This window comes from Lepus europaeus, chromosome 13 (assembly GCF_033115175.1).
Source record: "Lepus europaeus isolate LE1 chromosome 13, mLepTim1.pri, whole genome shotgun sequence".
NCBI lineage: Eukaryota > Metazoa > Chordata > Mammalia > Lagomorpha > Leporidae > Lepus > Lepus europaeus.
In genome coordinates this window covers 39,211,482-39,236,745 of record NC_084839.1, presented here as the reverse complement: position 1 = coordinate 39,236,745, position 25,264 = coordinate 39,211,482, and the positions used below count along the sequence as shown (strand labels likewise).

Genomic DNA, 25,264 nt, shown 5'->3' with positions numbered 1-25,264 from the left:
TAGCTAAGGCATAGCCAGGCATTTAAATCGCCACCTAAGCTGTAGCCTCCCTCCCATTGTGCATAAATGTCATATCCTGTTGTTACTGGAGCTCTCAGACTCGATTTGGTTCTAGGAACTGCCTGATACACGAATTGTTTTTGTTCTGTTTGCTTTGTTTTACTTTATTTCTCTCTTTGCTAAAATAAACTCCACTTGATCTAGTTGGCTTTCTCCTTCTTACAGTACAAACAAATAAATAATTAAGCACATTCTCTTTTTTAAAAGTTTGTTGATTTTTATTTGAAAGGTAGAGCAATACAGAGACAAGGAAAGAGAGAGAAATCTTCCATCTGCTGACTCACTCTCCAAATGTTGCAACAGCTGGGGTTGGGCTAGACCACAGCCAGGAGCCCAGAGCTCCATCTAGGTTTCCCTTGTGGGTGGCCCAATCACTTGCGCCATCACCTGCTGCCTCCGGGGTTCATAATAGCAGGAAGCGAGATCACAAGCAGAGTAGGACCTCCATCCCAGGCACTCCGGCACTGGATGCGGTGCACCACATCCCTAAACACTTTTTTTTTTTTTTTTTTGGCAGGCAGAGTTAGACAGTGAGAGAGAGAGAGAGACAGAGAGAAAGGTCTTCCTTTTTCCGTTGGTTGGTGAACCCAAGTGGCAGCTACGGCCAGTGAGTTGCGGCCAGCATGCTGCGCCAATCCGAAGCCAAGAGCCAGGTACTTCCTCCTGGTCTCCCAAGCGGGTGCAGGGCCCAAGCACCTGGGCCATCCTCAACTGCCTTCCTGGGCTACAGCTGGACTAGAAGAGGAGCAACCGGGACAGAATCCAGCGCCCCAACCGGGACTAGAACCCGGGGTGCCGGTGCGGCAGGCGGAGGATTAGCCTAGTGAGTCGCAGCAACCAGCCCACATTTTCATATTTATTTCATACTCCTTCATGGATTGAATCCAGCTGCTAGATAACACAGGCTGTCACACTGGATTTAAAAAAAAAAAAAAAAAAAACAACTCTGCACCATCCATGCGGGTGTATCTCAGTCAGTGCCAAGAAAGCTTATGGGAAAACATACCCCCATTGTCTGTTATCTAGTGTTACCATCCTTCAAAGGTAATGACGTACAGTAACATTTTATCGGCTCATGTCCAGTGGGTCAGATATTGGGCCTGTGCTCAGCGGGGCAGTGTGCTCATGTCCCCTGGGGTGACCCAGGCAGCAGCAGTCATCTAAGATAGTCGCACAGCTGTGCTGGCTGGTGGCAGGACCGGCTTTCCACATGGCCACTCATCCTAGGAGGCACATGGTGGTGGCAGCACCCTGGTGATGAGACCGTGTGAGGACTGGACTCATGTGTCTCATATCAGTCCTGCTGGCTCCTGAATTCAGAGCAAGCCACAGTGCTGGCCACTATTCAGCGGGGAAAAGGACTGAGCCTCTGCACCGAAGAGCGGCCAAGTCACATGGGAAGGCAACGGAGTGGGAAGGGAAGGAGTTATTGTGGCACCTGGAAAACACCAATGCACAAAACAGGTGTGGAATAGTAGCACCAGACAAACTTGAAGTCAAGGGGAAAGAAATTGAAAGGAAATAATCCGAGTGATAAAAGGAACATTACAACAAAAAGAATAATTGTGAACCTAGCTTCATCTAACAATGTAGACTGAAAATACATAAAGCAAAATCTATGAAAGTATAAGGAGAAATTGACTAAAGTTTATAGACCTTTAAAAAAAAAAAAAAAAAGATTTGGGCCGGCGCTGTGGCGCACTTGGTTAATCCTCCGCCTGCGGCGCTGGCATCCCATATGGACGCTGGGTTTTAGTCCCGGTTGCTCCTCTTCCAGTCCAGCTCTCTGCTGTGGCCCGGGAAGGCAGTGGAGGATGGCCCAAGTGCTTGGGCCTCTGCATCCACGTGGCAGACCAGGAAGAGGCTCGAGGCTCCTGGCTCCTGGCTTCGGATTGGCATAGCTCCGGCAGTAGTAGCCATTTGAGGGGTGAACCAACGGAAGGAAGACCTTTCTGTCTCTCTCTCTCTCTCTCTCACTGTCTAACTCTATCTGCCAAATAAAATATACATAAATAAAAATAAAAAAAATTTTTAAGAGTTTATTTCTTTGAAAGGTAGATTTACAGACAGAGAGGAAGAGACAATGAAGGTCTTCCTTCTGCTGGTTCACACCCCAGATGGCCTCAATGGCCAGAGCTGGGCCAATCCGAAGCCAGGAGCCAGAAGCCTTTTCCAGATCTCCCTCGTGGGTGCAGGGGCCCAAGCACTTGAGCCATCTTCTACTGCTTTCCCAAGGCATAGCAGAGAGTGAGTCAGAAGAGGAGCAGCTGGGACTCAAACCAGTGCCCATACAGGATGCCATTTTAAATAGAGAATGCATTCTCAAAAACTGACCATAAGCTAAGTTGCTAAGAAAAATCTTAGGGGCTGGCACTGTGGTGTGGTGGGTAAGGCCACCTCCTGAGGTACTGGTTTCCCATATGGACAATGGTTTGAGTCCCGGCTGCTCCACTTCTGATCCAGCTCCCTGCTGATGTGCCTGGGAAGGTGGCAGAGGACGGTCCAAAGGCTCAACAGCTGACCACTCTGAGGCTTGTCAGCAGGGGCCCAAGGCGCTGTCCACCTGCTGGGACCTTTCCAGACCGTGACTTAAACATCTCTTCCAGGCCGGCACCGTGGCGTAACAGGCTAATCCTCCACCTTGCGGCGCCGGCACACTGGGTTCTAGTCCCGGTTGGGGCGCCGGATTCTATCCCGGTTGCCCCTCTTCCAGGCCAGCTCTCTGCTATGGCCCGGGAAGGCAGTGGAGGATGGCCCAAGTCCTTGGGCCCTGCACCCGCACGGGAGACCAGGAGAAGCACCTGGCTCCTGACTTCGGATCAGCGCGATGCGCCGGCTGCAGTGGCCATTGGAGGGTGAACCAACGGCAAAAAGGAAGACCTTTCTCTCTGTCTCTCTCTCTCTCTCACTATCCACTCTGCCTGTCAAAAAAAAAAAAAAAAAAAAAAAGTCTCTTCCTCTGCCTGCTTATGTGAATCCTTTACCAGGCACCAGCAGATTAAATGCAGCGTTTCACTGAGTCCTGAGAGCTGCCTTGCAAAGGCACCAAATCCAAGCAGGGGGTGATGGGAACCCCAATTTGGAGCTGCCTGGCGACCAAGCCTGGAGTGGGGGGGAGATAGTTTTGTGAGACTGAGCCCTCAACCACGTGACACTATCTCCAGGTAGACAGTGTCGGAACAGAATCAGAGACAAACCAAGGTGGGCTGGGAAGGGCCAGGGCTGGAGCCATTGGTTCTGTCTGTTTGAGGATGTGGGGATCAGACCATTATCACCAACCAGCTTCCGCTAAATCCAGAGGCAGCTACTGTCTCAGAGACCTGGGGCAGACAAGTGCTCTCCAGGGCAAGCCAAAGCAAGGCCCCAGCAAGCAGGACACGCCTGATCCCAGGGCTGGTGCTGTTTGCTTCTGATTCTGTCTGCTCCTGCTGTGAGTGGACCCCTGTATGCAGAGGACAAGCGGCTCCTGGGAGCAGGTAAGGTCGAGCAACCATCAGGAGCCTGAGCGTCAGCACCCAGGAGGCCTCCAGACAGCTGGCACGAAATGATGCCCAAAAGTCTGGATAAAGGGGGAACAGCTTGTTTTCTGAACACAGGAGTGAAATAGTGGCCGAGCCCCGACCTTGGAGGCTTGCCAATCAAGCAGACCAGACACAGCATTTTACCTCCCCAGCAGGAACCAGAGAGCCTATCTGACAGTGATTACACAGCAGCACTTAGTTTGCAGATAACATTAATCTGGGTAATTCAGGCCCCAGCAAATCTGTGGCCTCCGTTACTCACGTTGTTGGACTCCATCAATTAAAACACAGGGTGCCTGCCAATCTTTCCCTGGTGCTGTGTAACAGAACTTCTCTTGTTTTTTTTTTTTTTCTTTTCAATGCAAATTCATTCATGCCTGGCTGCACCCACCACCCACCCACCCATCCCTCCACTTAACAAATACCCAAGCAAACAGAACACATCGCAGATCCCTGCTGTTTCCAGTGTCATCTTTTCCATCTCCTCTGGTTCCTTGCAAATGCGAAAAATAAAGAAGGTGGTTAGAGTTATTCTGGTGCCAAAGAATGTTCTAGAAAGAAATGCGCAGCTCACATGCACTAAATAACTAGCAAAAAGACAAAGGATGGAGAAAGGGGGAGAACAGGATGGCGGAGAGGCAGCCTGCGTCCCGGCTGCCTGGGGTTGACCTACACCGTGGGAGGCTCCCCAGATGAGGAAAGCAGCCCTCAGAAACGCAGGTACCTTGGCATGGGAGCGCAGGAGCTGCAGGCCGGAGTCATTTCCTCCCGCCCCTCCTGCCACTGCCTCACCTACCCGCTCCTGCAGTTCTAAGAATTCCGAGTCCTGAGGGGGAGGGGTGGGGCAGGTGGAGCCTGCCTTCGCCTGCTCTGCCGCTGTCCTGTCGCCGCCACCCCCGCCCCGCACACCCGGGTCTACATTCGCACTCCCGCCAAGTCCTGCGCTGGAGCCCCTCCCACCGGCTCCGGTTTGTCTGCCCACCAGACCCCGACCCCAGGATTTGCAAAGCCAGGACCTCGAGGGCCCATGGCTGCACTGGTACAGCAGCTCGTTGTGTTGTGCAACCAGGAGCACGCGAGGAGCCCGAAACGGGGCTGGTCACCTGCTGGGTGCCCACCTCCCCACGCCGGCACCGCGGGAGTGTTGGGGTCTTAAGCCTGAGACTGTCCCCTGACCAGCAGGGGGCAGTACAAGCACTCCCCGACAAGGCGATCGGGAGAGGTAAGGTCGACGGGGCAAGCACACAGCAAGCACCCTGAGTTCTGTGGAAGCAGGAACCACTTTATTGAGGAAGGTACAGGCTTATAAAGCTTACGACGGACATGCGCAGTAGGGGAGCCAGTCAGCGAAGAGGTCACGGCACAGGTGGACCGCGCACAGGGGCACCTTAAGCGAGGTATAGGGATCACCCACTGTCCACGTATCCGGAAATAAATCGGACCTATCCCTGCAGGTGGTCCGATCGCGCGGTTTAACCGCAGCGGCCGCAGACACGCCCCCGATCATCCGCCAGGCGCCATGTCGCTAGGGACTCTTAGGCAATGCCCAACACACCCCATCCTTCCTCTCACGTCAGTCTGAGCCCGTACATCTTTGCAGCCCGTCTTCCAGATGGGACAGCTGAGGCTTCCATCCAGGGTCAGCGCCACTGGCTCGCGTGCTGGCCTTCTCCCCGCAGCTACCACAGCGTCTAGAGCGGCCTCCCCGGGTTCCTCCCCCGGGGTCCAGATGGCACGTAGGCGACAAGCGACCAGGAAGAGTCGGGATCGCGTGGCTTACGTCGGGGCGTCCCCAGGACGTGGGCCGGCTTGGTGGGGCTGGCCTGGGGCCGAGCGCCCGCACCGAGGCCGCTGCCAGGCCAGGAGGGGCCGAAACGGCCTTTGATCCCAGGTCCGTGCGGCGGGCACGGGGCGGGGCGCGCTCCTCCGACGGCAGGGCGGGAGGCCGCGGCACGGAGAGGACGGCTCGCGGAGGACGCGCGGGCGGCAGGCATGGAGCGCCCCGTGCGAGTGAGGACCTGGGTGCGGGAGAACCGGGCCTCCTTCCAGCCCCCAGTCTGCAACAAGCTCCTGTGAGTCCCCAGCACCCCCAGCGCGTTCCGGCTCTTCCTCCGTTGTCATCTTCACCTCCGGCTCCCTGGGGGGCTGCTCTCGCCGGGCTGGCGCGGGAGGGAAGGAGCGGCTGTTCCGGCTTCCGCCACTCGGCGAGCGTGTTCCCCTTTTTGGGGCCTCAGCAGTGGGGACGGTGGCGGGCCCTTCTGAGGGTGGCGGGGCGAGGCGGTCGGTGCCGTCCTCCTCGGGGGCTGGGAAACAGCTCTCCCATCCCAAGTGGCTATCACGCACTTTGGGAAATCTGTTTTCAGGGCCCCAGAATGACAGCAGAACCTAGGTCTGGGGACAACAGACAGGGGCACCCCGCCCTGTCCCGGAAGGTCTTGTACATTGCTATCCCCAGGGTCCCTCTTTGCAGGTGCACACAGGCTAACGTCAGCACTACGCCCTGCCCAAGTCACTTGTGCCAGCAGCCCCCCACAGGGCTGGCCCTTCCACTGCCACCTCTGTGCAGCACACCTCTGAAGCCCTCCCCTGAGGCCCTGTCATCTCCCTCCCTGGCCCTCAGCTCCAGGTCTGGACCTCCCGTGCCCTGCAGATCCAAGTTCACATCTGCAAGGGGGGAGGGGAGGATACCTTAACCCACACAGCTATGGCCTCCTAGACTATGCCCAGTGTTTTGCATCATCTCATTTAATTCTCACAGTCACCCTGGAAGGTTGAGATTTACATAAGCCATTTCCCCAGTGTCACAGAGCTGGTGTGGAACGTGGTGCAGACTCAGGCCCATGGAACAATTTGACTCCAAAGTCCTCGCCCACTCTTGGTCCCTGTGCAAGACTGCCATAGTTAATGGTCAACGTCTACCACTCCAGGGTATCTCAGTAAAGTTGGTTTAAACAAGCTTTTGGGATTGCCCGGCAGCCGCCAGGCCAAGGCCAAACTCCCTGGCTGGTGCCCCTCTTGATCCAGCCTTTTTGCCATAGCTCCCCAGGACCACCCCCACCTGGCCAGGACCCCTGGGCTTCCAGGGTGGGGGCCTCTGCACCCAGCTGTCCCCTCCTAAGCACCCTATAGCTTCTCTCCGCTCCCTGAAGCCCTGTGCAGCTTTTAGTCCTTCCTGGCTCAGCACCATCCCAGCCACCTCCTCCTGCCCTGAAACCCTGTCTGTATTTTCAAACATGGGGCGGGATGTCTGTGTGTGTCTCATTCACTGGGCCCTACCCCCTAAAAGGGAAGGAAGAGAGAGACTATCCCCTCCAGTCCCCATGCCCGCTCTCAACAAGACGACACTAGTGGGGAGATCCCGACCCCAGGCCCTCTCCCTACACATCCCATCGTCACCAACACAGGCAGCCTCTACACTCCATGACCCAAGCACGCCCAGCCCCAGCACCTCGCCTGCTCCGGGAAAGCCCTCGCTCCTGGTAGTGGGGTCACCTGACAAGACCCTGAGGTCCCACCTGGATACATCCCACCACTCCCTGCTACAGGATGGGGCAGGGGGTGTTTGCGGTACAGGGTGACAGGACACCGGCTGTGTGCTGGCTGTGTGCACTGCGGACAGGGCACGGGCCTGGAGTCAGGGAGGCTGGACCCCTTCAGGTTCTGTTATTCCTGGCAAATCACCCTCTCTGAGCTTAAGTCCGCTGTTAGTAAGAGAGCTGTGTTGGGTTTATTTTATCAAACACTTAACTAGGGCTGACTCTGTATGCCAAGCCCTGTTGTACAAACTCCCAAGTAGTAACACATGTCACCCATTTAACTCTACAAAATAAGAGCAGTCTTCCATTTCACAGGTGAGAAAACCGAGGCCCGGCCAGGTTAAGTAAAGTGCCCGAGGTTGGAGGAAGAGCCAGCTCCGGGGCTTGTGTTTTAAATGCCTGCCACACTGGCTCACTGCTACCTGAGGCCTCCGTTGGATGTCGCAGTCTCTGAGTTCCCAGAGCCAGGCCTCCGGCCCCTGGAGAACGGAAGACCCATATCAGCCAGCTGCTGAATGGGCCTCAGTTGCCCTCCTGGAATTGGGGATCCTGAGCACAACCGAGGAGCCCTAGGTGATGGAGTGACAGATCTGCCACCAAGCTGTTCCCCTTGTTGGGTCACAGGGGGCGAGGGTCCCATTCACAGACATTCAGAGGCATTGTGTGCACCCTGCAGAAGCAGGCTCCTTCCTTCCCTCCCCAGGCACTGCACTCCCTCCTCCCCTTACCCGCACTGCCTCCTCCCCTCACCCCAGGGACTGGCTCATACCTTCCCTCCTCCCCTCCCGGGGCGCTGCACTCCCTCCTCCCCTCACCCCAGGGACTGGCTCCGGACCTTCCCCTGTTTGTCCATTGCAGGCACCAGGAGCAGCTCAAAATCATGTTTGTGGGGGGGCCCAACACCAGGAAGGACTATCACATCGAGGAGGGTGAGGAGGTAGGCTCACTGCCCCTGGGAGGGAGGGGCCAGGGCTTGTGGCCTGGACTAGGGGAGGCGTGGCTGGGGGGCACACAGGGACCCTCCCCCAGAATGTGAGCAGGTGAACTCTGCTGGCGGGGCCCCAGGAAAAGGCCCGGCCCCTGTGCTGAGATTGCCTGTGGCTGCCCTTGCTCTCTGTGCGCTGCCTGGTCCCCTCCCCCAGCCTGAACTGGCACACTTGGCCTCCAAGATGAGCCCCAGCGCCTAGGGGACCTTGTACTCTTCTTCTGGTCCTGGGAGCTGTTTGCTGTCCTGCAGGCAGGGCCAGGGTGCAGGAGGACACAGTGGGCGGGGGCTGGGATGAGGAGAGGGGGCTGAGAGGAGCAGGTGGTGGAGGGAGGGGTATGGGGAGGGAGAGGAGCTGAGGGAGGGGCCAAGAGATGTGTGACTAGGGGAGGGGAGAGCGAGGTAATTTGCCAGGGGCACCGTGTTGTACCTTGAATTTTGAACGTGTCTCCTCTACCTACCCAAAAGTAAACAAGCAAAAGCCACACACAGCAGAAAGGTGGGCCCCTAAGGAGCGACACAGCTGTGAGGGTCCCGGTGGAAAGGATCCGTAGCAGGGCCCCGTGCGACCCGACCGTCGTGCAGGGGGCCACCCTGATTCTGAGGTCAGAGGCCCAGAGCACCCCAGCTCTGCCGTCCCCAGCCTAGGCCTGCAGCGGGCAGGAGCGCGGCTCTTTGAACAGCTCCCCAGCGAGCTGTGTGTGCACGAGAACACGCAGGCAGCGTGGGCAGAGCCTCGGCAGAGCTGGCCGCCCCCGCGCCCGGAGGAGCCCATTTTCCTCTGTGGAAAAATCACTGCAGACGTGGTGGGACGGGAGGGGCTTGCACAGCACGCAGGCGCCAGGCCGTCCCACAGGCTTCCGTGGGCCCTGGTAGCTGTGGTCTCAGTGCCCACCCCTCCTGTCTCCCTCTCTCCTTCCTGCCCTTCTTGTTCCTACCGTCTTTGCCCCTTGTGGTCCCTCCACGCCCCGCAGGGGCCAGGAGTCACGGAGGGGCTAGCTGGCCCACGCCCTGGCTCAGCTGGTGGCTGAGGGCTGAGGAGGGCCGGCCTGTCCAGTGTCTGCACCCTGCTGGGTGGCTCAGGGGGCTAGGAGGAGTCTGGCTGGAGGTGGGTTTATGATGGCTTGGTCCCACCCTACAGGCAAATGTCCCTACCGCAGCCCTGGGGAGGCCTTGGAGTCGGGGGCCAGCAGCTGGAGGCCACGGAGCCCCTCAGCCCTGGGTTCCAGTCACACCTCATACTGACCGAGACCAACGTTCTTCCTCACTCAGCTCAGCCTCTGCATAGCCATCCAGGGGCCGGGGCCACACACGGCCTTACCCCCACCTCTTTCCTGCTGGGGCCCTGGGGCCCTGCTGGGAGGTGGGTGAACCTCTCACTAATCACGTGGTCTTTGCTTGTGTGTGAAAAGCAGAGCAACAAGGAGGGCATGAGAGAGGGACAGAGAGAGAGAGCTTCTCCATTGCTGGTTCAAATGGAACAGCCAAGGCTGAGCCAGGCCAAACCCGAAGCCTCATTCTGGTCTCCCCTGTGGGCGGCAGGGGCTGAAATACTTGGGCCTTCATGCACTGCCTTTCCAGGCCCGTTAGCTGGATGGGAAGCAGAGCATCCTGGACTTGAACTGGCCTTCCGTTGTGGGATACCAGCCATGCAAGTGGCAGCTCAGCCCACTGCACCACAACCTGGGCCACAGCCATTGGTGTTGGGCCGCCTACGTCACATCCCCTGTCCGAGCCTTTCCCAGGAGCCCCTGGGCCAGCGGCCCCTGCCTGGTACAAGGATTCAGTGTGTGTGTGGAGGGGGTGCGTGACACGCACTGCTTCCCGGCGCCTGCCTGCGGGGCCTGGACGCCAGACTCGATTCAATATCTGCCGGAGCGGTACAGTTAATCTTCTCGCCCGCCCAGGGCCCCGAATGTCATTACTGCCAAGCAAGCATAATTCCTTTTGGATTGCCTGCGGCTGGTGGGGATTTTCTGCTGCTCTCTGATCTGTGTCTCTGCTCCAGGCCAGGCCTGGCCCTCAGCACGAGGGAGGCCCCTGGGCAGGGGACAGAATTCTGCTTCCTTCTGACATTTTGTTTCAGGGCCACGAATACTTGGTAGCCTGCCCAGGAGAGTTTGAATCTGGCTCGTTGGCCACTCCAGACTCCCCACTCCCGACTTTCCTTGATCATGGCCCCCTCACCAGATCTCTGTCCCCTCCCCCTTGAAAAGACCCAGGACACACACACACACAGGCGAAGGGGGAGAAGAATGAGGGCATGCTGACTTGCTCCCTATAAGAAAACCTTGTGGTTTTTTTCTTATATGTATTAAGTAATAGTTGTGAGATTTTAATAATGAGAGTAAATATTGTTCATTGTGGAAAACATGAGAAATATAGAAAAAAAAGTTATCATCAGTCTTCTCTCCACCACTCAGGGGGACCCCTGTGAACACGTGGCCTACATCAGTCTGTACGCAATTAGGGTACTGCTGGGCAGAGTTGTGAATCTCATTTTAACATTGTCATTTCCCCATTTTATGAAGTTATTTCAAAACAGTTTTAATGGCTCCATAACATCACATATTTTGAATCCACCATCAAATATCTGATTTCCCTTATTAGTGTTTGTAATCCCCACCATCGCTGAAGTATTGGTTGGAGGTTTGCCGAGTGCTGGTGCCTTCACAACAACCTTCTAAGCAGATACTCTCATGTTAGAGATGAAGAAGCAGGCACAGAAGAGCCCGCTGAGGGGCGGGCCCTGTGCTGCAGTGGGTTAGCCATATGGTCACCAGTTCAAGTCCCGGCTGTTCCACTTCCCATTCAGCTCCCTGCTAATGTGCCTGGGGAAGTAGTGGCAGATGGTTCAAATGCTTGGGCCCCCGCCACCCACATGGGAGACCCAGATGAAGATCCTGGCTCCTGGCTTCGGACGGCCCAGCACTGGCTGTTGTGGCCATTTCTTTCTCTTCCTCTCTCTACGTAACTCTGTCTTTCGAGTAAATACATACGTCTTTGAAAGAAAGGCTAATTGAATCAACCAAGGGCACATAGCCTGCTGGCAGGGCTGGGGGCCAGGTTGGATGATGCTGGACCTGCTTTGACCAATGCACTGCGTTCAAACGGCCTTGTCAGCACCAGGGTCCTGAGGGTGAAGTCTGCGCTCAAGGGTGAGAGGGCTTTCCCAGTGTTAGTGCAGCGGCCTACGTCCCCAGGAACCCTACAGGCAGTGAGCTCCGAGCCCGTTGCCCTTGGAGAGCTGTCAGTGGCGCCCGGGGCAGACGGCAGAGCCAGGTTTCTCAAGGTTGTGTGAGCTCAGTTTGATTTCTCGGCCATGTTGTGACAAGAGATTCTGACTCCTTATGGAATACTAACTACTGCTAGTATTAGGACCGCCCCTTCAGCCGTGTGTGTGGGCTTTTAGCACCCGTGCGGCGTGTGACCGTCGGCCGGAGACCGTGTCTGCCCCCTCCTGGCCCCAGAGCTGCTCGTGTCCAGCACCCACGCCACCCACCCCAACCCACTCCCGAGAGAAAATCCCGATGCATCTTCTGAGAAAGCGGTTTATTACAGATCTGTCAGGAGATGGGGAACAACAACCAAACCCACACCCATCTCGCTCCTCGGACAGGGGCCTGGGAATTCACGGCGTCAGGGTCACAGCAACACCTCCCCCACAGCAGGTGGAACAAGGGACGGTGCAGGGGAAAGGGCGCAGGGAGGCCTCTGAGCATGCGCACTAGAGGACCAGACATTTCCACGCGCTGCGTGCTCCAAGATGGCGGCTGAAAGGCCACGGGGCAGCGCTGGGTTCACCCGGTCATGAGCCGCAGGCCGCTGTCGGGCCCGACAGCGTTGTTCTGCACAGGCTCCAGTCATGATTTTGGCTACAGCCGGTCCTGCTCAGTTTTACCAGGGACAGTATAGCAGATTTTTAGCAAAGACAACTATTATGGGATAGCACTTTAGAGGGTGAGCAGTTGACGGCTGAGGCAGCAAGCGGAGGGATCAGCATGCTTGATTGCCCGGGGATTCGGTATCAGCAAACACGCTAACTAGGGTCTTGGGGTAGGATTGGAGAAGGGCAGGCCTGGAGTGCGCACGGCCCCAGCCCACTCTAGGCTGCCAGTCTCCGCAGCCTCCTCCTGGGACATCCTGGTGGCCAGAGGAAGTGACACCTGTCCCGAGCCACACCCACACTACCCAGCTATGTGACCTCAGGCCAGTTGCTTTACTCTCTGAGCCTCACTTTTCTTTTCTGCAGAATGGGGCTAAGATTATCTCTGGAAGTTGTGTCAGGATTTCTGATCCCACAAACGGAAGGGCCTGGCATAGCCGCTGGCACACAGCAGAAGGGCAGGCGGTTCCCCTCACGTGCCGGCTGGGCCCCAGCCCACTCTTCCATCCTGGGACCTCTGCTGATCGCTTGGTGTTTGAGAGGTGGTCTCTTTGTGTCCCAGCACTCCTGTCCGTGGCCTGTGTCAGGGGAGACGAGCTGCTCCAGAACTCCGAGGCCTTTGAGAAGTTTCTCAGGTGTCCTGGGCAGTGGCTAAAGACCTGGGAGAGTGAGAAGTGAGGGGCTGAGCTTTTTGCTGTCCCACAGGTGTTTTACCAGCTGGAGGGTGACATGGTTCTCCGAGTCCTGGAAGGCGGGCAGCACCGGGATGTGGTCATTCGGCAGGGAGAGGTGAAGCTGGGACGGCGGGCGGCCAGAACAGGCCCCACTCTGGCCTCGCAGATCTCGTCCCCTACTTCTCTTTCCTGTGCGCCCCCAGACCCCCCTCCAGGCTGCCCCGTCCTCAGCACAGCACAGCATTGCCTTGGGTTCCCTGGTCAGAGGCGGGACAGAGAGCAGGACCTGGGGGATAGGCAGTGCCCGTGCCCCCCTGTGGGTCAGCTGCGGGTGCCCGGGAGGGTGTGGGCACTCAGGTCTCCTCCTGCAGATATTCCTCCTGCCTGCCCGCGTGCCGCACTCCCCACAGAGGTTTGCCAACACCGTGGGGCTGGTGATTGAGCGGAGGCGGCTGGAGACGGAGCTAGATGGGCTCAGGTAAGTGCGCCTGTCTGGGCGGCTGGGGCAGAGAGAGGGCAAGCACCAAGGGGTACAGCTCAAACCTGCAGCGGAAAGAACCCTAGATAGACCCGAGAAAGCGCTTCCTGGCCACAGTGGGGGCAGGGGAGGTCCTGATTTGCTGGCTGATGGGAGGGCGGGGTTGGATGTCAGGGGATGGGCGAGGATGCTCTCTGTGTCCCCTGGGAGCCAGAATCAGAACCTGTGCTTTCTGCATGGGGTCTGTGGGGAGGGGTGGGACATAGAAAAGGAGGTAAGTAGGGGATGCCAAAGCCAGAACCCCCTACTCCAGTGCGGTTGGGGCCAGTGCTGCTTCCCCCAGCCTCGGCCCCCAGAGTTCAGAGGGCGCCCTCAGCGCCTCCCTCTGCTGGTGCTTCCAGCCCAGCTCATGCCTCAGCGAGCGCTGACATCTGGACAGCAGCTGCTAGGTGCCCTGTGTTTCTCCCTTTGATGCTCCAGCCATTTCAGAGGGCAGGGGCTCTGCCCATCCAGACTCTAGGGGTGAAGAAGCTGGGCGCGGGGATGTTCAGTTTGCTAGGGCGTGGCGTGCCAGAGCTGGCCTTACAGAGAAATACGAAGTCCGGCCAGGACGGTAGAGAGCCAGCCCCAAGGAGGCCACAGCTGTGGTTCCCGTTGGGTTCTCCTTGGTTGCCCAATGATTATCCCCTGAAAGGGGAAAGCAGCCAATAGTTATGGGGAATAAAGACTTTCCCAAGGGCTAACCTGTTTTTTAAAATTTTTTTCCCCAAAGGCCGGCGCCGCGGCTCACTAGGCTAATCCTCCGTCTTGCGGCGCCGGCACACCGGGTTCTAGTCCCGGTCAGGGTGCCGGATTCTGTCCCGGTTGCCCCTCTTCCAGGCCAGCTCTCTGCTGTGGCCAGGGAGTGCAGTGGAGGATGGCCCAAGTCCTTGGGCCCTGCACCCCATGGGAGACCAGGAGAAGCACCTGGCTCCTGCCATCGGATCAGCGCGGTGTGCCGGCCACAGCGCGCCAGCCGCAGCGGCCATTGGAGGGTGAACCAACGGCAAAGGAAGACCTTTCTCTCTGTCTCTCTCTCACTGTCCACTCTGCCTGTCAAAAATAAAAAATAAATAAATAAATAAAAATTTTTTTTCCCCAAGACAAATTTCCCATTGGGTCACGGAGACAGGAGATCCTGGCTCACATCTTCTACTATAATGGCACTTTTTGCTGCTTCCTTTTCTCAGGTTATATACGTCCACTCTCAAAATAACTTACCACTAAAAGGGTGATTTTTTTTAAGATTTATTTATTTGAATGTCAGAGTAAGAGAGAGAGGAGAGAAAGAGAGAGCGAGAGAGAATCGATCTTTCATCCACTGGTTCACTCCCCACGTGGTGGCAATGACCAGGCCTGGGCCAGGCTGAAGCCACGAGCCAGGAGCTTCATCTGAGTCTCCCACGTGGGCGGCAGGGGCCCAAGACGTGGACCATCTTCTGCCATTAGCAGGAAGCTGGGTTGGACATGGAGTAGCGGGGACGCAGACCACTGCCCATGTGGAAGCCAGTGTCACAGGTGGTGGATCACTTGCTACAATACAATGCCAGCTCCAGGGTGACTTTTGTGATGTGAGCATCTCAATAAAACTAAATAATAATCAAAGAGGGGAGCATAATGTCATCCCACCATTAAACCTCAGGAAGCGCCTACACTCCCATTTTTTTTTTTTCCTGTGCAAATCCATGCCTGCAATAGTGCAGGCTTGCTGCATGCGTAGCTGGAGTTTTGGCTTTTTCTTTACTGACAAGACTCTTGAGTATGTTTTATATTAGTGACTCTTTAAAAAAGAAAGACACTGCTGCATAATAAGCTACCGCATGTGAGTGTGTCACGGAGACTGCCACCTGGCCTCACATTCTAAAGGACATGTCTCATCTGGGCCTTTCTTAGGGCATCTTCCATGATGGGAAGGACGGTGTCCTCAGTAACATTTTATAGCAATGCAATAACGGCTTTCCTCGTGCTGCTTTGGCCTTCAATAAAAGCCAGGGATGCGACATCACAATGCCACTCCGACGCTTTCTGGTGGCCAGCTCCATCCCAGGACAGAGCTCAGGTGGCTGGGAGCACCGCACTAATGGGACTGCTCTCGTTTTCAGGAGGAATTGAAGAGCTGTCCTGGGAGCTGGGTCCCAGGAGTTACAGCCATTCCCAATGTCCCCCTCCTGCCCCCACGCTGCCAGGCGTTCCCCAGGCCAAAGGAGCTTGCTGAGCTGGGCAGGGCATATGGGTGGGATCCAGGGTACACCGAAGGCTGCGTGGGCAATGCTCATGAGCCTTCCCCCAGGGCAGGAGCCCAGCGATTTGGAACCCTCACCCTGAAAGGAAAGAACCCCCATTGAGGGGGCTGCTGCCTCATGTTGGCTTCTTAAGTTTCTGGGTCCTCTGGCCCACAGAGCACCGCAGGCAGGCACAGCTTCTGGCTGCTGGCCCTGGGTTCAGGCTTATCCTCAGCTTGCTGTTTGGGAAAAGCAAACACTTGGATTAGCTGGGCACTAAGCTTCTGTCTTAGACCCAGCCTGCTGCTGCCAGCCGAGCTGTGTAATCCCTGCCAACAGCCCGCTCCTCTGAGCCTGCTCTGACAGTGGTCAGGTTTGGGGAGCCAGGCAGGGGTGTGCAATGAAAGGGCTCCGTGGATAGCGGCACCCGTCATGGCGGGCCGGGAGGGCACAGGTGTGCTCCTGGAGGAGCTGGGTGGAAGTGAGCAGGGCTGGCCACTCCCAGGGGTAAAGCAGCCGTGCGGGGCCCAGCCCAGAGGCCTTCAGGCAGAGCCAGACCCGAGCCGCCCAGATGGGGAGCAGGGTTGCCCGTCCTCTGCTCTGCAGGTACTATGTGGAGGACTCCTTGGACGTCCTGTATGAGAAGTGGTTCTACTGCAAGGACCTCGGCACGCAGCTGGTGCCCATCATCCAGGAGTGAGCCCCCAGCCCTGCCCCTTAACGCCTGGATGCTCCGTGTCAGCACCTGCTGATCTGAAGCTGTCACACCTGGGAATTAGGGAGAAAGTCTCCCCTGGGGGGTGTGGTGGGGCTGGAGCACCCTCTGGGAAGGGTAGAGGGGTGTCCCCCGGGGTGGGAGGGAAGGATGGCAGGTGTACAGTGAGGTGTGTGAGGGCCCCGTGAGTGTGTGTGTGTGAACACGTGTGTCGCCCTGGCAGCTCCCATGGGGACGCCCGCTCTACCCGGCCTCCACTTGCCCTGCAGGTTCTTCCGCTCTGAGCAGTACAGAACAGGAAAGCCCATCCCTGGTGAGGCCGCTGGGACCCAGCAGACCAGCCCCTCCCTCCCTCCCCACTTCCCCAGACTAGCTTGGGTCTCAGCCCTGGTCCTGGGGAGTCCCTTTCTGAGAACTCTGGCCAGTCCTCAAGATTCAAAGATGGCTGCTTGGTCATCAAGCTGGGCCCAGGACCCATTCTGGTGGTTGAGAGCAGGCACCCCTGGGACCCAGCCCACTAGGGCTGGGAGGGCTGGGCCCAGAAGATGCTGACCAAGCCATGCCACCTGCAGAGCAGCTGCTCAAGGAGCCGCCGTTCCCTCTGAGCACACGGCCCGTCATGGAGCCCATGTCCCTGGAGGCCTGGCTGGACAGCCACCGCAGCCAGCTGCAGGCAGGCATGCCCCTCAGCCTGTTTGGGGACACCTACGAGACCCAGGTAATACAGCCCTGGCCATCAAGGGCAGCCGCCCAGCAGCCCCGGGAAATGGGAATGAGCTATGCTTTCACGCTGCATGCACACTTACACACATACTCACATACACACACAGATACTCACACACATGCTCTCACACATACTGTCCTGGAGGCAGGGGCTTGAGCACAGCCCTGCCTCCTTCCTCCCCGACTCAGGGAGCCGTGACTTTGCTATGAGTAGAAGTCTGTGCAGGCCGCACGGTCCCACGCTGTCCTTGTCTGCTTTCAAAGTGAGTGACAGCCTCCTGGGGGTCTGAAGTGTTCCCCCTGCTAGGAATTCCTGAGCCTTTGGACAGAGCCCTCTGCCAGGGATGAGCTGAGCCTAGGCAGGGCTGAGAGAGTGAGGCATGCACCAGGAAGCCCTTCCATTCCCTCCCCACAGTGTCCTCACTCCCCTGCTCCTACCTACTTTGGTTTACACGGACAACCACCCTGAGGCCACTCTGGGCCAGCAGGAGCACGGCCCCTACCCAGCAGCTGCAGGTTCCCAGGCCTGTGCAGGTCAGAGAAGCCACAGCCTCACTCTGCTCACCCCCTCACCCCCTCGGGCCTCACCCATAACATCTCACAGGGGAAGGGGAGGCACCCCCTGGAGATCGGATGGCCCCGTTGTGCACTGGTGGGCATACCTTCATGGGAACACGTGTCAGAAGACCCCCGGGGCATGTGCAGGTGAAGGGTGGGTAGCAGGTGGGCAGCATCTGTTACAACGGCAGCTGGCAGGGAGGCCTGCAGCCCTATGGCCTTCCTCTCGGTCCTGGGCTCTGCTCAGCACATGGTGGGGGGCTGTGTCACAGGCCCCCTCACTGCCCCACTCAGGACTGGTATCTGGGAGTCAGGTTCAAGACCTTCACCCGTATGGGGCAGACAGCACCAGAAAGACCCATGTCACCTCCCCCCAGGTCACCGCCCATGGACATGGCAGCAGCCAAGGCCCGAGACTGGATGTGGATGTGTGGCTGTGGCAGCTGGCAAGTGGGCCCCGGGGGGGGGGGGGTTGCTTGGCTTCCTGTCTGTGGGGATCAGGCTGCCCTGCCCCCCGGGGCCTCCTGACCAGGGGCGAACTCAGGGCTATTCAGACTGCTGAGGCCCCATAGCTCCACGAAGCTCCTGCTCCTCTATCCTAGGAGGGCTCCTCAGTGGTGACGATGGGAGACCAGCGCCTGAGCCTAAGCCCAGACGACAGCCTGCTGGTGCCAGCGGGGACTGCGTGAGTCCACGGGGAGAACCCCCCCACCCAGCTGTGGGAACACCCTCCTTGCCCTGGGATCCTCAGGGTCCCCTCTGTGTCTCCACAGGTATGACTGGGAGCGAGCCCAGGGCTCTGTGGCCCTGTCTGTGACCCAGGACCCTGCCTGCAAGAAGGCCCTGGAGTGACCCACTCCGGCCGCGGGGCGTCTGAGCGCCACCTGCCAAATGACTTCTCCACGTGCTGCTGCTGAGCCCTCCCCGGGCCCCACGCAGGCCCTGTCCTTGTCCTCCTTCCTCCTGCATTCTCAGCCCTGGGTGCAGCAGCTCCCCTTCTCCTCTAACAGCCCCCACCCCCACCCCTGCAGCCAGCTGCGCCCATCCCGCTGGCCCCACAGGCTCAGCACAGCACTCAATAATCCCTTCCTGTGCACAGGCGGCAGGCCGTGTGCACCTGTGACCACGTCCTTGCGTGACAGCCGGTCCTCTCTGTGTCCCCAGTCCACCCATGCCCCTGTGTCTGGTCCAGGGAGCGCAGCTGAGGTTCTCTCTGGGCCTCCTTCTCTACGCCCGTGTATTCTTCCTTATGTAGCTGTTAACAAGTCGCTCCTGTCTTCTCTCCCAGCAACAGAAGTCATCTGTGCTAATGGTAGAAAACAGAAATGCATAAAAACACAAAATCAGGCCGGCGCCGCGGCTCAATAGGCTAATCCTCTGCCTGCGGTGCCGGCACACCGGGTTCTAGTGCCGGTCGGGGCACCGGATGCTGTCCCGGTTGCCCCTCTTCCAGTCCAGCTCTCTGCTGTGGCCCGGGAGTGCAGTGGAGGATGGCCCAAGTCCTTGGGCCCTGCACCCGCAAGGGAGACAAGGAGAAGCACCTGGCTCCTTGCTACGGATCAGCACGGTGCACTGGCCGCAGCGCGCCAGCCGCAGCGGCCATTGGGGGGTGAACCAACAGCAAAGGAAGACCTTTCTCTCTGTCTCTCTCACTGTCCACTCTGCCTGTCAAAAAAAAAAAAAAAAAATCCTTGCCTCCAGAGTTTGCTGTTAATACCCAAAGGCTGCTCAGCCTGAAGGGGGCACAAAGGGGAGAGGGTGTATGTGACCCCCGGCCACCACCACCTCCTAGCCACAAAGACCCGAGTGCTCCCTGGGCTGCTGGAGGGTCCCAGAAGCATGGAGTGGCTGCCTGTGGACAGAACAGGTGCCAGCTCGGAGCCAAAGCTTCTGTAGAAGGGAACTTGAGCCCCAGCTTGGAGGGTCACTGCTTTGGTAAGACACTTCTGACGGGCAGAGGGAGCCCTGGCTTTGCTGAAAGGGCATTCGGCCCTGAGGGACGCCGGGACCCTCACCTGCCTCCCTGTCCCAAAGGGTTTTCCTGTCCTGCAAGCAAAGAAGAAAGAAGACGAGCCTCCTCCACCGCCATGGGTCTCAGGCCGCCCGGGCAGAGCCTGGCTTGTGTGGGCTGCTGCAATGTGAGGCTTTGCAGGAGCTGCGAACCCCAGGGAGGCCCCGGGGTCAGAAGGTGAGGCCACGAGGAGGAGTTTATCCCTAGTGCCATGGATCCGGCCTCGGCCCAGCGGGAGGTGACAATCAGAGCTGCTGGTTCTCTGAACACAGGCTCTGTGCCAGGGAACCCCCTGGAAGTTTTCACGTAACTGACCCCATTTTAGCCTCACAGCTTTCCAGGGAGCTGGTGGCACTTGATTCTACGGGTGAGGCTCAGACCCGTCTACATGTACACACAGAGCCCAGGGCAGGGGCAGGCCTGGAGGCTCTGTGGGAGAGGGGCCAGTGGTCACGGGGTCTGAAACCTGGAGACCTGGGCAGAGTGGGCAGTACACAGCAGACTGCTGACCGTGGCCAGCTGGCACCTGGGACCTCCGCCTCCCTTGGCCCTGCCGTGGTTATCAGGGCCTGTGGCCTGTCTTGACCAACAGGATCAGGCAGCGGTTTCATGAGGACACCTCACAGTGGACAGCACGACCTGTTCCTTGTTCAGAGCTCACTGCAGTCTCCTGTTTTCCCTGCTGCAGTGAATGCTGGGCACAGGGACTGTTCTCATTGGTTGCCATGGTAGTAGGACCTTGGCAAGGCAGTCCTCTGCCTCTGGGACAGACTTCATCATGCACACGGACTTGGGACCATGACAGACCTCAGAACCACCAGGAAAGTTGCACTGCAGCAGGCCTGGAGCACAGGGTTAGTGGAGAGCACCAGTAGGCCTGGTTCTCTTGAGGCCACCAGCAGGATGGTCAGTGTCACTTGACCCTGCTCCTTCCTCTCCACAGTCCCTGCAGCCAGAGCTAGGGGACAAGGACACCTCCAAAAATTTGTGGAAAATGGAATTAACTACAAGTTTAATTTGATGCAAAACAAAAATTGGAATCCATGCATAGCTTTCTGGTATGCATTTTCCATGAGCTTTTTGATGACCCCTCATATAATGGGGGGCGAGGGGGCTGTCCAATGGAGTCCCAAGGGTAGCTCCTGCCTTCAGGCCAGCCAGCTCTGACCACTCAGGGCTGCAGTGACTCCTCCCCCTCAGCCAGGGACATGGCCTCATGCAGAGGTCACGCGGGGTCCGGCGAGGAGGGAAGTAGGGAGGGCCATGAGTCCTCCTTGGCCTGCCATGGAGGACTGGCTGCTTTGAGGAAAGCCCCGGGATGCAGAGTCTGCACGGGTAGGGAGACCCCAGAACGGTCTCAGGCCGCGGTCAGAGCCAGCCATGGCGGTCCATCAGGACCCGAGCTCCCTCTGCCCCCCTCGTCTCTTTCTCCTCCGCTCTCCCTCTGCCTTCTCTGCTGTGCCGGTGCCCTTAGGAGAACTCCCCTGGCATCTTTGTCCCCGGCCAGGTCCTGCTGTGGTTTGTCCTGGGCCTGGTGGGAAACAGCTTGGCCCTCTTTCTCTGGACCCACAGAGCAGCCTTCCTGGTAAGCCCGGCCCTTGACTTTCTCCTGAGCATCAACCACATGCTCCAACCACTCCTTCCCCCATGAGATCTAGTTAGTGGCTTGGGGCCACTGCCCACAAAGCCAACTCACTGTGCAATCCAACGGCCACACAGGCAGCCCGTGGCTGTCACGGGGCCCCCACGTGCTAGGCCAGGCCTTGGGGGGTGGGGGTGGCTCTGGGGCACACCCTGCTCCTGACCACCTAGTCCGACCACGCGTGCCTCAGTGACAGGCTGGGCATGAGCCCCTGGGATTCTCCCCAGCACCAGGCTGTATGCGCTGTGGTGCTCCTCCTTAGTCCTTAGCCATCGTAAGCGCAGGCCCTGGGGGGCGGGGCTGGCCATGCCGGGAGCTGCCTGCACCATCTGCTTCTTGCCTGGCATCAGCTGCGGCGCGGCTGCCAGGGTCCCTGCCACACCTCGCACATCCTCCTGCCACTCCTCACGGGGCCCTGGCTTCCGCCTACCTCTGCGAGGCTGAGCGGGCTCCTAGCAGCCGTGTGCAGTGTCGGGGGCCCTCGCAGAAGGCAGATGCTGTGGGGCAGCAGCAGGCGAGCTCTGCCCCACAAAGAGGGCTCCTTCCCCAGGCGGAGGCTCTGCCGCAGGGAAGCAGAGTGCGGGCTCTGGGGCCAGGCCGAGGCAGGAAGAGAAACCACTCAAGCCTTAGAGTGCCTGAGGGACGTGCGGAGTGCAGGAAAGCGCAGGGGGCTGGGCTGAGGCCGGCAGGGCGCTGTGGGCATGCAGCTGGGATGGGCAGGGCCAGAGCGCAATGGCTGTACAAACCAGACAGCTACATTTGCTAGGACCTCAGCTTTATCCGGTTAGCTCCAGTGCACCTCCTTTTGAAAATGTCTCACCTGTCCTCAGGGAAAACCAAACGAATGTCTTTGGGCTCAAGCCCGATGGTCAGAGGGAGCCCCGGGAAGAGTCGGCGGCTACGGGAAACTGGGACCGCGAGGGGAAGGCATCCAGCAGCCTCTTCCCGTGTGGCATTGTCCTTTCCCAGAGCTTCGGAAGTTCTGGGTGTCCCTGAAGACGAATGGCTTTCCTGGGAAGGTCTCGGGTCACAAGAGCTGAGGCCTAGGGCACAGGGACCGATGATGGGGATTAAACGCCTTCCTCCCAGTTCCCTTTGGCATTGTAATCCACCTGCTCCATATCATGGACAGGGGTGCGTGGGGCACAAGCCCAGGAGTGTCCCCACAGCCCAGAGGGAGGCATGTTGGGGTGGCAGGAAGCAGACCCGGGGGCCGTGGGTTGGATAGACATTGGCATCAGTCTCCACGGTGTGTCCCCAGGCCACTGCCCTTTGCTGGAGACTCAGCGCCCACGGTCCCTCTCCCTCCTCTCACTGCTGGGAGCTCCCTGCACCACCACTGGGAGGAGACGACCAAGCCTGGGCCAGGCCAACCTCAGCAGGGGGTCACCATTTCATCAGCAAAGGCCCGCAAGGGCAGGGGGCAGGGGCCAAGATGCTCTTTCTTCTGGCGCAGTCCCAACTCTGCCCACGCACGTACTCACCTGGGCCAAAGCAGCTCATGGGCAGATGGAGCCCCACATGCCCTCTCCTCAGCCTCCTCTTCCCCACCACCACCTCCAGCAGGTCCTCCCACCCCGCTCAGCGGCCGGCCTCAGTCTCGCGGGCCCGATAGAACCTAGGAGAAATGACCAGGCACTCCTCCAAGCCCCGTGGCCTGTATGCAGCCTGTGTTCCCGTTCTCCCCTCCAGCAGCACCTGTAGAAGATGCTGGTCCTGGGGCTGGGGCACTCCTGGCCTGCCCTGGCCCCTCACTGGCCCCCAGCCTTCACGGAGCCTTCTCTGCAGGGGTCTGACGGTTTCCTCATGAAGCAGGGCTTCCAGCTGCTTCCACTCTGCCTGCATGAAGTAGGATTCCCTGGTCCTAACCTTGCCTGACCCGGGGGTTGGTTCTCCATCTGTGAAATGGGAACAGGGATCCCGGCCCGTGCCCACCTTCAGGGGTTGCAGACGGAAATAACTAGATGGCAGGGCATGAGTGAGGAAGGCAGGAGGAGGAGGAAGGAAAGTGTTAAGTGCAAGGTTTTCTCCAGATGGGAGAGTGGCCCCCTCGGCAGCATGAGGCAAGCTGCGGGCAGGTGGAGCAGAGACCCCCACTTCTTGCACTCCCCTGGGGCGGCTGCACGTGGCGAATAGCAGGCAGCACCTTCCATCGCTCCTTTCTTTTCCTGCCTTCTAACAGTGCTACCCAGGGGAGGGCCTCAGGCAGGGACTCAGGCAGAGCCATAGCAGCCACCCCAGCAAATACCAAGGTCTTTCGGGCAATAACGCACACGCACCCAGAGTAAGGAGAAGGGGGGTCAGGGGGAAGAGCCAACTCCACCAGGGGCACCAGGGAGGCAATGCCTGCAAGCTGGATCCTGGAGGACGAGGAAGGGCGAGAGGGGATCAGCATCCCTGGCGGCCCTGGCGGTGGAGAAGGTGTGAGCAGGGCACAGAGCTTCAAGACTTGGGGTGTGGGAGGGGAGGAGGACACTGAGGCGTGACAGGAGGGAGGAGGAGACCTAGCACCGTCAAGAGACAGCCCGATCAGAACACGGACCCAGACGCAAGCCCGGGAGTTGGGGGTCTGTCCTGCAGAGAACCGGGGCTGGGAGGGAAAGGCGAGCGCACGAGGTTTCTAAGTGGAAGATGGTGATCAGTCATGCATTTCCATCAATTACTCTGGTAGCAGTGTGAGGGAGAGGGCGGGGGAGGCCACCTAAGCAGGCAGTGGTGTGCGTTCCCAGCAAGGACGTGGAGAGAGAGGGCTGCCCTAGGCATGCAGGGTCAGCATGGAATGCACAGCTGAGGGAGAAGGGCAGCAGCCTTGTGGGCAGTGGGCGGCGGTGACACAGTGGGGATGCAGGTGTAGGCAGGTTTGGGGCGAGTCTCAGGGGCGTGGAGGTCCGCCAGGTGAACACACGAAGGGGCCCTCTTAGGGCTACAGACAGGGTTTCAGGAGGGCTGAGGTTACGGGATGGAGTCTCCTGGTAAGACAGTGACCAGGACCAGGACCCATCCTGAAGAGATCCCTGCAAGCAGGGGCCGCACAAGGCATTCTGGAGAAACCTTTAAGTGGCAAGAAAACGGGGTCTGCGGCAGGAAAAAATAGGCACGAGAGAAGCACAGCAATCTCTCTGCCCAAGCAAAGAGACACCTTCTAAAAGGAACAGAAAAGCCACCTTTTATGAAGGGAAAAGCCAAAAATGAAATACCCAGACAGCCTGCGAAGTGTCTTGTGCAAGAACGTGGCTTTTTCAGAAGTGTCTCCCAATGGCACGCCGAAGAAAGAGGATCTGAAAAGCAAAGTGCCCGTCTGACACAGGCGGCTCAGGCTTCCTGGACGAATGCCCTGGAGCAATAATGCATCTACTGTTTATTTTTAAAAAGCTTTTCAAGCAGCGATAGGTTGCCATTTGTATAAAGTTGAGTATGCAAAGCACGTTCTATTTTGCTCATGGATTCATACATATGCATTAAACATATCAAATCACGCTCTGGATGATAAACATGAAATTAAAGGGAGCGCCGTCTCCGGAGATGGAGGGCGGCGCGCGGGTAACCACAACTGTGGCTGAAGTGATCTGTGCGGGAAAACCTGCACAGGGAAGCACGCGCGGCACCTGAGTCTCACGCCACTGCCCTGAGCAGAATTGAGGGGACCTGTGCAACACGGGAAGAGAACACCGGGACCGGGACCTCAAACACTTGAGAGGCTCAAGCAGGGGTCCAGGACAGGGTAGGATTTGGCAATTGCAGGATCATTAGCAACACTGCAGACCGCGAGCCCAGTAAGTGGCTGGGGCAGGTGCAGCCTGGGAGCCAAAGTGGACGGTAATGGGCGAGGAACCGATGAGGCTGGAAGCAGTGGAGACGATGCTTCCCTTTTTCAACAAAGCTGCCCAGAAAGGGTGATGAAACAGTAGCTAAGGTGTGGATGGGCGGGGGTGCCACGCCTCTGCTATCTTGTGACCAGCATGAGGAGAGTTAAAGATAGCTGCAGGAGGAGGGTCAGAAGAATACAACAGAAGGGACAGAAAATGATGATGGAACAAACATTCTGCCTATGCCAGTGCCTGCTCTAAGCATTACACACACGTGACTTCTTTAACCCTATGAGACAGATATTTTTATCCCATTTTAGAGATGGAAGCACTGAGGCACAGCAAAGTTGAGTAACTTGCCCAAGGTCACACAACTAGTAAGTGGCAGTCTGGCCTGAGCCAGGACAC

At 58.2% G+C, this 25,264-nt stretch overlaps 1 protein-coding gene across 3 annotated transcripts; it reads left to right on the top strand.

The window, feature by feature from the left end:
* Nucleotides 1–4,901: 4,901 nt before the first annotated feature.
* On the top strand, nucleotides 4,902–24,494 carry HAAO (3-hydroxyanthranilate 3,4-dioxygenase). 3 transcript variants are annotated; one of them, XM_062209346.1, is made up of 12 exons: nucleotides 4,903–5,653; nucleotides 7,976–8,054; nucleotides 12,694–12,777; nucleotides 13,034–13,140; nucleotides 16,008–16,097; nucleotides 16,386–16,429; nucleotides 16,689–16,834; nucleotides 17,775–17,843; nucleotides 18,000–18,082; nucleotides 18,171–19,332; nucleotides 19,432–19,585; nucleotides 20,001–24,494. In XM_062209346.1, the coding sequence occupies exons 1-10, from the start codon at nucleotides 5,574–5,576 to the stop codon at nucleotides 18,247–18,249; spliced, it is 861 nt and encodes a 286-aa protein (XP_062065330.1). In that variant the 5' UTR covers nucleotides 4,903–5,573; the 3' UTR covers nucleotides 18,250–19,332; nucleotides 19,432–19,585; nucleotides 20,001–24,494. The 3 variants fall into 3 exon arrangements, with proteins under 3 accessions (XP_062065331.1, XP_062065330.1, XP_062065329.1); XM_062209345.1 differs by having other exon boundaries at nucleotides 19,432–24,494; XM_062209347.1 differs by lacking the exons at nucleotides 19,432–19,585; nucleotides 20,001–24,494 and having other exon boundaries at nucleotides 4,902–5,653; nucleotides 16,694–16,834; nucleotides 18,171–18,261.
* The last annotated feature ends 770 nt before the right edge of the window (nucleotides 24,495–25,264 follow it).

Coding starts and splice junctions, on each gene's coding strand:
- HAAO (XM_062209346.1), top strand. CDS start 5,574: ATGGAGCGCCCCGTGCGAGTGAGGACCTGGGTGCGGGAGAACCGGGCC. Junction 16,835..17,774: donor GGGACACCTACGAGACCCAG/GTAATACAGCCC, acceptor ACCTCCCCCCAG/GTCACCGCCCATGGACATGG. Junction 17,844..17,999: donor ATGTGTGGCTGTGGCAGCTG/GCAAGTGGGCCC, acceptor CCTCTATCCTAG/GAGGGCTCCTCAGTGGTGAC.